The 9,636-nt window shown below is 47.5% G+C and overlaps 1 protein-coding gene across 1 annotated transcript; it reads left to right on the forward strand.

The window, feature by feature from the left end:
* The first annotated feature begins 3,277 nt into the window (after positions 1-3,277).
* Positions 3,278-9,265, forward strand: LOC133628399 (RNA-binding E3 ubiquitin-protein ligase MEX3C-like). Its single transcript, XM_062016563.1, has 2 exons — positions 3,278-3,779; positions 6,888-9,265. Exons 1-2 carry the CDS (start codon positions 3,278-3,280, stop codon positions 8,108-8,110), a joined length of 1,725 nt encoding a protein of 574 aa, XP_061872547.1. The 3' UTR covers positions 8,111-9,265.
* The last annotated feature ends 371 nt before the right edge of the window (positions 9,266-9,636 follow it).

Genomic DNA, 9,636 nt, shown 5'->3' on the forward strand with positions numbered 1-9,636 from the left:
GCAAAGCATTGTGCCTCCCGTGATCCTAGGCTCACCTCTTCCCACAGAGCACTGCCAAGTTTTTCCCAGCTGGCAAGATCAAATGCTGTAGCTGCATCAGTTATTATTCCTTTTTTCCAACTCCACAGCAACAATCGGTGTAAAGCCGGTTCATCATATTTAAGTCCTCTCTTAGACTATATGTTGGAGGAGATTTTCTACTGCTGCTGCTTCTTTACTTGTGTTCCCATACTCCTCCCTCCCAGCCGTTTTTCTTCTTGAGTCGCTCCCAGGCTGTTTGCCTCCGACTCCCAGACTCTGGGTTGGTCACCGGCTGGACTTTCCTGTTTTCTCCCCCACTTTCTTCTTCTTGTTCTTCTTCTTTTTAATTATTTAGCAAGTTCAATATGAACATTTAAAAAGTTGGTGGGGTCCCTGTTCGGGCGCCACTTGTAGGGACCACCTCGCGGGACAGGATTCATGGGCTACACATCAGATCAATATGATCAGTGCAGAAGCCATTAATTTTAGCATTCAATCACATTATATATGTTATTCTTTTCTAAACACATGATGTAATCTATTATGATTTGATAGCTCAGTCTATCATGCTCTGTTCACATGCCTAATAGCAAAATGTGATTTGTTAAGCTTAACTATGACCATATCTTTATAGTAGCAATTTTTACATTCCTTTACCTAATTCCTTCTCTATCTAACTTCTATTCTAAGCTGTGAGAAATATTGATGTTGCTTTTGCAGAATCCGAAAGAAATTAAGACAAGGAATTTTGACGGCTTTCTGCCTCTGTGTAATATAAATCAGTGGACTAACCATGACTGTTATCTGCCTCTGTGTAGTGTAAATCAGTGGATTAACCATGACTGTTATCTGCCTCTGTGTAGTGTAAATCAGTGGACTAACCATGAGACTGTTATTGTAATTAGAGTTTAAATCTTAGGATTGTGGGGGAATCCACGATAAGATACAAAAACCAGACATCCTCTGAGGAGGATTTTAGGCGCCTCGAGAAGTTGTAAATCTTGGAGTACCTAATCAATGGGGAAACAAGGGAGGGACCTTGCGGCCGGGATAGGGAATAAAAAGCCAAATGTTGTATCCATTGGGTGTGCCTACTAGCTAGGACACCCGCTCTTGCAAGAATGCTTAATAAAAGTGCTTCACTGCAGAGTCTGACCTGAGTCTTTCGCGAGAAAGCTTGTTTTGTTTCTCACAAAGCTTACACAGTTTCTTTCCCACATGCACAGTTACCTTCATATCTAAATTCTAATAAGCAACTCATCCTTGATTATTCTTTAGGCCCATTGTTCACTGTCTGATATAGCCAGTCTGAGGCCTGCATCTGAGGCCTGTGTCTGAGCCTAATGCAGCTTATTCTCATATTACCAAAGTCTGGGTGGGCCACACATCCATTTTCCTTCAGGTGCATTGCTACAGGGGAGGACATGCCCAGACACTGGAAGAGAGATTCCCCTGTGACCTGTGGTGCAGCCGATAGTGAGACAGCTGTGCTCCTGCAGTCCATGGAGGTCCACGGTGGAAGAGAGATCCACTCACAGCCCATGGAGGACCCCACACCAGAGCGGGTGGATGCCCGAGGGAGGCTGTGATCCTGTGGGAAGCCTGCACTACAGCAAGTTCCTGTCAGGACCTGGGAATCTGTGGAGAGACGAGCCCATGCTGGACCAGGTTGGCTAGCAGGACTTGTGACCCCATGGGCAACCCATACTGGAGCAGTTCGTTCCTGAAGGACTGTTTCCCCTGTGCCGCTGATAGGGAGGAGGTAGAAATTCAGGAAGAAGGAGAGGTGGGGGAGGTGTTTTAAGATTGTTTTTATTTCTCATTTCCATACTCTGCTTTGATTGCTTGTTAATAAACCATTTATCCCCAAGTTGCATCTGTTTTGCTCATGACAGTAATTGCTGAGTGATGTCCCTGTCCTTATCTCAACTCACAAGCCCTTTGTTATATCTTTCTCTCCTCTGTCCAGTTTAGGGGAGGGAGTGATAGAATGACTGGGTGGGCATCTGGTACCCAGCCAAGGTTAAACCACCATTGGGAATAAAAGCCTCTCTCACTGTAGAGAGGTAGGAATGATGTTTTCAGACCCCATTGCTCAAAAAATATTTCCAAGAACACTTTTTTTCTTGACAATGGGCTCCACCAGGCAATGATCTAATCCTCGTTTTTACAACTATTTTCCACAAGTAGATATAGGGCCTATTGTGTTCACTTATCTATTGACTAGTTGAACAGGGGAAAGGAAGACCCCTGCTCGTCTTAAGCCTAGTGATGGTGCTGTGCCCCCAGCACGGTGACCTAGAGAGTAACTTCACAAAAGTCCAGAAGCTCTCCTCGGTCTGAACTGATAGGAGGACCTCTGAGGACAAGTGTTGGCTCCCACTGATGGAGTGTTTGCAGCAATTTGGACTTTGGTCTCACTGTGAGGAGCATTCACCCAGGTAGGAATTAACATCCTTGCTGACTGCAATGATGGGGATATCTGGCTGCTAGAAACTACATGCCCGAGTCCAACTGCTGCTCTCTGGAGAGCTTTTCCTCTGTTTCTTTTCCTCATTTCTTTTCAAAATGGTTTTGCCATGTTTGTCTAAAATATCCTCCTTCTTCTGGACCCATTATCCACCTGTGGCACAGTAAATCATACTCCTCTCTTGGAAAGCTCCCCTTCCCTTGTCAGTGATGCACAGATTGATTCTTCCATTGCAGACCTCTGCCTTTCTACTCCAGCTAAAGATCTACTGTCCCTCTTTCACCTCATGGTTATCTGCCAGCTCATAGCTATACAGAACTTTTCAGCTCTGACAGACCATGCCCCTACCCTGACATTCCCCTTTGCCAGCACTGGGAATAACATTGGCATCTCTAACCTAGACTTGGACTTTTCCCCAAAACCTTTTCTCAGAATAATGTCTTCAGGGAGCAGCTATGTAACCCCAATTCTTGCTCTGATGTTTGTATTTCAATCATTTGCACATGGCTTTCCTTGACTATATCAAGAATAACCCTGTTCCACTCTCATTGATCCTTGGTCTCGCCCTCTGATGCGCAGTGCTCTGGCTGTGCCCATCATATTCTGTGCCCGCTGTGGCATGGTGGCTCTGCGTTGCTAGGCTTGGCTCGCAGTGCCTCCCCCGCCATAACGAGCGGCATCACGGCCGCGGCCTCCCCAGCCGCTGAGCCGCCACGCCTCCCCCCCCACCCGCTGCTGCTGCTGCTTCTGCTCCAGCAGCGCCTCGCTGGCCTCGGCCTCTGCGATATGCCTGCCGGCGGTGGAGAGGTGGGGACGGCCCGACGGCGGGCGGGCTTGGCGGCGGCGCCGCCAGACCCCCCAGGAGAGCCGGGATCTGGCGGGGCGGAGGAGGAGGCGGCGGGGGACGAGGGAAACCTGGAGCTGGGGGAGCAGGAGGAGCTGCTGCTGCTGGCGGGGGAGGACGAGGTGGACCCGGCCGCGCTGCTGTTGCTCTCGGCTTCCACCTCCCAGCCTCTCCCGCTGCTGCCGGCGCTGGGTTCTGTCTTGGTCTCGCCCTCCGATGCGCAGGAGGTGGTGGCGGGTGCGCTCTGCGGAGCGGACGATCCGCAGGGCATGATGGCGGCGATGTTGTCCCACGCCTGCAGCGGATGCCTGGGCAGCGGCGGCGGGGGGGCGGTGGGCCTCAACGGCGAGCAGACGGCCTTGCTCCGCCGAAAGAACGTCAACACCACCGAGTGCGTGCCCGTGCCCAGCTCTGAGCATGTGGCCGAGATCGTGGGCCGTCAGGGTGAGTGGGGGAGCGGGGCGGGGGTCACCCCCTGGGCGGGGAGGCGGGCGGAGGTACGCTGTGACGTGGCCCGGGCCCTCTCCCCATACACTCCGGGATGTGCCTGCTGGAGCAGCCCCTCGGTCCCCAGGGGCCTTCCTCTCCTCCCCCAAAGCTCGGCTTTCCTCTGGGGGACAGGGTGCTGGCACCAGGCCGACCCTGCTTGAGAAGCCGAGAGCAGGCATTGGGTTAGTTCAGAGCCTCGGTTACTGTTATTTTTTTTTTTTTTGTAAAAGAGAGTGTATAGTGTGGCGAGGTACAGGTAAGTGTTGGCACAGGCTTTGGTCTTCAGTGACAGTTGGTTTATGGTCTTCAGTGAGAATCTGTATTTTTTTCTGTAGGAGCTTTGGACCATGCTTTACAAAGACTTTGAGTGAAGGGCTTTTAACTTGCTTGCCTTGCAGATCAGGGTATGGGCTCACACTGTTCCTACAGCTTTCCATGGCACTTACTGAGACAAGTGAGACCTCAGGAGCCAGCGAGATGGAGAAAGGAGCCACATGCAGCCGCCTTCTGTGTGAAAGCCCTTGTCTTTCTGCTGAGCTGTGGCTTCCTGTTGATTGCTATTGCTACACTCTGTGGGTCTCTATTACGCTTTTAGGATAAGGTCATATTTGTGATGTCACATTCATCAGTGGCCTTTCACATAGTCTCACGGAAACAGTACTTGGAGGAGTTAAAAAGATGACATTTTTGTGCCAGCTTTCTGGCAGTGAACCTAACTTTAAAAGCACTTTTTATATATCAAGAGAAGCACTGTGCAGTGTCAAGTGTAGGTGTGGAAATGCAGACAATGAAGTTGCTGCTCCTTTCCTCTTCCCTATCTATGTTATTCTCTCTCTTAGTTTGGGGGTGATATGTCTCATTTATTACAGACTCTGAGACAGGGGCAGTGATTTTATTTGTTAAAACTATGGCTGGAAGAGGAAGAATGGGAGGGACCCAATATTCACAGAAACTGTAACTGTGGGGACAAACCCACACCAAAGAAGCTCATTAAAATTATGCTCAGAAGAGCCCATGTCCCGAGGGAGGGATCCTGTATCTGCAGAAACTGCAACCATGGCAAAGAATCCACACCAGAGATATTCACTAAGGACTGCATCCCATGTGAGGGACCCTGTATTGGCAGAAGTGGTAGCTGCTGGGAAGAACCCACACCAGAGAAGTTCGTTAAGGACTGTGTCCCAGGGGAGGAACCCTGTATCTGAGCAGGGGAAGAATGCCAGCAGTCGTCCTCATCTGAGAAGAGGGAAGCAGCAGAGCCCATCTGTGAGAGACTGACCATATCCCCCGTTCCCTGCCCCCCTGAGACGTTGAGGGTGGAGGAGGTAGAGATATCGGGAGCAGTGAGCTGGGCCTGGGAAGAAAGGAGGGACGAGGGAGGGAGATCTTAAAGTGCTGGTTGTAATTTTCTCATTCTCCTACTCCCTTTTTGCTTTTATTCAATTTTGTTTCTTGTAGGTAGTAGAATAAACTTTCCTACTTTCCTCTCTAAGTCGAATAGTGGAGTCTGTTTTGCCCGGAACCGTAATTGGCAGTGAGCCCTCCCTGCCCTTGACTCAATCCACAACATCCTCAGTTATCTTGTTTCCTTCCATTTCGCTGGGGCCTCTGCCATTCTAACGAGGATGGGGATGAATGGGGGGCACCGAGTGAGAGACTGTCATGGTGCTTCTTTGCTAGCTGGACCAAACCACCACGCCAACTCTCAAGCCGATCAAGATCCCGCTGAATGGCAGCACAGCCTTCTGGTGAATCAGCCAGTCCTCCCAGTTTGGTGTCATCAGCCAACTTGCTGAGGGTACACTCTGTCCCCTCATCCAGGTCATTGATGAAGATGTTGAACAAGACTGGCCCCAGAACCAATCCCTGTGGAACTCCACTGGCCACAGGCCTCCAACTTGATACTGTGTTATTGATCACCACTCTCTGGTTTATGTCATTCAGTCAGTAAAGCTGTAACTTTTCAGGGAAATTTTGAGTGCTTACCTTGATGGGAGGTTGCAACAGCTTTTCACTGAAGCCAGCTTTCTAATCTTTAAAAGTCTTGTGCTGCAGGGAACTGGGGCAGCCTTGGGTCTCTGCTTTCTAGGTATGTGGCTCTTGCCTTAAGAGAAAAGCTCTGCTTGCCTCTTCCATTCTACAGCCTGAGGAAGAAAGGTGAGAAGGGTTTTCATCACTCAGGCGGTTGGAAAATGCAACTCTGGAAAAGTAATCTAGGAGTTTGCAGCTGAAATGGGGAATGAAGCTTGAAGGTGCAGACTTCTAATTTGATTTCGGTTTCTAAAACATCAGGAAAATCTTGTCTAAAATGCAAACTTGTCCTGGGTTTGGCGGGAATAGGGTTAACTCTCCCCAGCTGCCGCAAGGGGGAGTGGCCAGGCTATTCAATCCCATGCTCAGGATATAAGGGCAGCTGCCAGATCGCGGGTGGTGCTGCGGCAAGTGAGGGGACTGCAGATGCTGCACCGGGCTGCGGGTGGTGGGCAGTTACACACCATTGTAGACATCTGTGTGCATTCAAGTTTTGAGCCCACCATCTCTTCTGAGTGACTGTGAAGGGAAGCAGAGCAGACAAGCAGATTTACTTACAGGGAGAAATGTGAACTAAGAGATAAAGGGAGCAAAGACAAGTTGCCTAAGTGAGGTGACTGTCTGCTACAAGCAATTTCAAAGGATGCAGGCTATGCTTCTGTAGGGCACGTTATTGCCTGTGTTTTCCCTCCATAAGCAACAATTAAGCCCTCCCTGCCCTTTGGCAATTCTCAAGTCTGTGGTACTTGAGTCTAATCATGGTCTTTTGTCCCTGGATGGGCCTAAACCATGTTTATTCACTAAAAGCAATTGAGGAGATGATGGGCTGAACCAGCCCAAGAAACATTGTTAAAATAGTTTGTGGCTGTGTTGGAAATAATAGGTGGTTGTTACCGCTTTCTCCAGTGTGACTTGCAGAGATAAAACCAACTGCTTCTAATTTCATCCTATGGTTTCTTGAAACTCTCAAACAGCTTAAAATGGATGTCTTTCTTGTGACTTGCTAAACTTGTGTGTGTTTCCTTTAAACAGGTTGCAAAATAAAAGCACTAAGGGCCAAGACAAATACTTACATTAAAACCCCTGTTCGTGGAGAAGAACCCATTTTTGTTGTCACTGGACGAAAAGAGGACGTAGCCATGGCCAAAAGGGAAATTCTCTCAGCTGCTGAACACTTCTCCATGATCAGAGCATCACGCAACAAGAATGGCCCTGCCCTGGGAGGTTTGCCATGTACCCCCAACCTGCCGGGTCAGACAACAGTCCAAGTCCGGGTGCCTTACCGCGTAGTTGGGCTAGTGGTTGGACCAAAAGGAGCTACCATCAAAAGAATTCAGCAGCAGACCCACACCTACATAGTCACTCCCAGCAGAGACAAGGAGCCCATCTTCGAGGTCACGGGAATGCCCGAAAACGTTGACCGTGCGCGTGAGGAGATCGAGATGCACATTGCCATGCGGACCGGGAACTACATCGAGCTCAACAAAGATAATGATTTCCACTACAACGGGACGGATGTGAGCTTCAACGCGGGCACCTTGGGGTCTGTGTGGCTCACCTCAATCCCTGTCCCTCCTGCCCGCACCAAAATTTCTAATTATAGAAATGACAGTGACAGCTCTCTGGGAAGTAGCTCCACAGATTCCTATTTTGGAAGCAATAGATTGGCTGACTTCAGCCCAACGAGTCCGTTCAGCACAGGCAACTTCTGGTTTGGTGAAACACTGCCTGCAGTGGACACAGAAGACCTTGGGGTTGACTCTCCTGTGTACGACTCCTTATCAACACCTTCCCAAACCATTTGGACCCCTTTTGAACCTGTAAACCCACTCACTGGCATTGGTAGTGACCCTGCTAGTACTGCCAAGGCTCAGCGCCGAGGGAGCCAACCATCTACTCCTCGCCTCTCACCCACCTTTCCAGAAAGCCTAGATCACCCTCTGGCGTGGAGAGTGAGGAGTACCCTGCCTGGCACTGGCCACCAAGTCGGCCTTCCCATCTGCATCCCCGCCTTCTCTAATGGTACCAACAGCTATTCCTCTTCCAACGGCGGATCCACCTCCAGCTCACCCCCTGAGTCAAGGCGAAAGCACGGCTGTGTCATCTGCTTTGAGAACGAAGTCATCGCAGCCCTGGTGCCCTGTGGTCACAATCTCTTCTGCATGGAGTGTGCCAACAAAATCTGTGAAAAGGAAACGCCATTGTGTCCTGTTTGCCAGACAGCTGCTACTCAGGCAATCCAAATTCACTCTTAAATACAAATAGGTATTATTATATATGGACTTTTAAAAACTCTTAAAGGCATAGTTATAATGGTACCTTCTAGTAAACTTCCTGATGAATTCTGACTGTTGGACTTTCTTTGGATTAGACTGAAACTGTTAATAAATTTCTACTTCCTCAAAAGGCTACTACAGTAACACTAAACCTCAGTGATCTTGGTCCAGTTCAGTGTAAGCAGATGTTGTGTTGAGCAAAGAGAATCTGCCGTGAGCTTACAGCACAGTGAGGGGAAATTTTCATCAATTATATAGCTGAAAACAAACAAACAAAATTTTCTAGCTTCCTAAAGGATCTCTGTTCAGCATTTGATTTCTGCGTGCTAGCAGCAACGAACCTTGTCGCCGGAGCACAGAAGTACTCGTCTGCCATGGAGGATTTGTGGCATTATCAATATATCAAACAACACTTCCAGTGCTGCCTTCTTTACACTGCCAGTTTTGAAAAACAGGTTTGGGGAAATTATTTTTGTTTTGTGCAACAATTTATGCCTAATTCTTCAGCATTGCAAATACCCTTCAAAAAAAAAAAAAAGTTTGAGTTCTTGAAATGGGAGATGTAATTGGCAGGTTCAGATGACAAATTTTGGGGAAGGGATGGTGAAAGCATGTTTGGAGGATCAGGAATGTCTTGATTTGTGAATTCCTACTCACTGCTTTTCTTAATGTAATCTGGAAAAGTCTGGTGGGCTTCATCCCATTTTAGTAAGGGCTTTGGGATGCACATACTTTAGAGGTAGAGTGGGGATACTGACATTCAGTTTGTTAGTCCAATCAAGCTGCATTTTTAGAGAGGATCTACTTCAAAATGTGAAGCATTTTTGTTTGATCCATTGCATATGTGCCCTTGTATTACTCATGAAAGCAACTATGACAGTGGCCCTACAATCAGTTTGTTTTAAAACTGTGTTTCCAATCATAAGGGGGGGAAAAAAAGTCTTTTGAATGTGCTGCTCATATTTCAACCTGTGGATGGTTCTAGCTTTTTCATCCACAGTACTTTCCCAAATCTGTGCTGGCATATTTTAAAACCACAAAAACACGCAAAAAAAGAGACACAAAGTGGAGTTCTGGTGGATTTTTTTCTAATTTTTTGAAGCTTTCTTTTCCCGAGACAAGACAAAGCTTTTATTTTCTCAGTATAACAAAAAAAGAAATTTATTATATTGAGCTAGTAAATATATAGAACAATTTATTTTTTATTTCCACTTGAAGAGTTACATTTCTTATCAAAGTTTACAAATAATGGGTTTTGTTTTATGGTTTTCAATCTGAGTTGCATATTACCATGTAACTTCAATGCTATAAACTGCTTGTAGAATAGTTACATGTCAGTATTGAAACCTACTCTCTTGCTGCAGTCTTGTAGATATGAACAAATGTCTACTGAGCATGTCTTTTGTATTGCATTGTACACTGCAATTAATAAGCCAAGGAATTGACAGACATTAGGTACATGTACCATTTATATCAACCATGAACTAAGGATGATAAACTGTTGA

This window comes from Colius striatus, chromosome W, assembly GCF_028858725.1.
Source record: "Colius striatus isolate bColStr4 chromosome W, bColStr4.1.hap1, whole genome shotgun sequence".
In the NCBI taxonomy this organism is placed as follows: domain Eukaryota; kingdom Metazoa; phylum Chordata; class Aves; order Coliiformes; family Coliidae; genus Colius; species Colius striatus.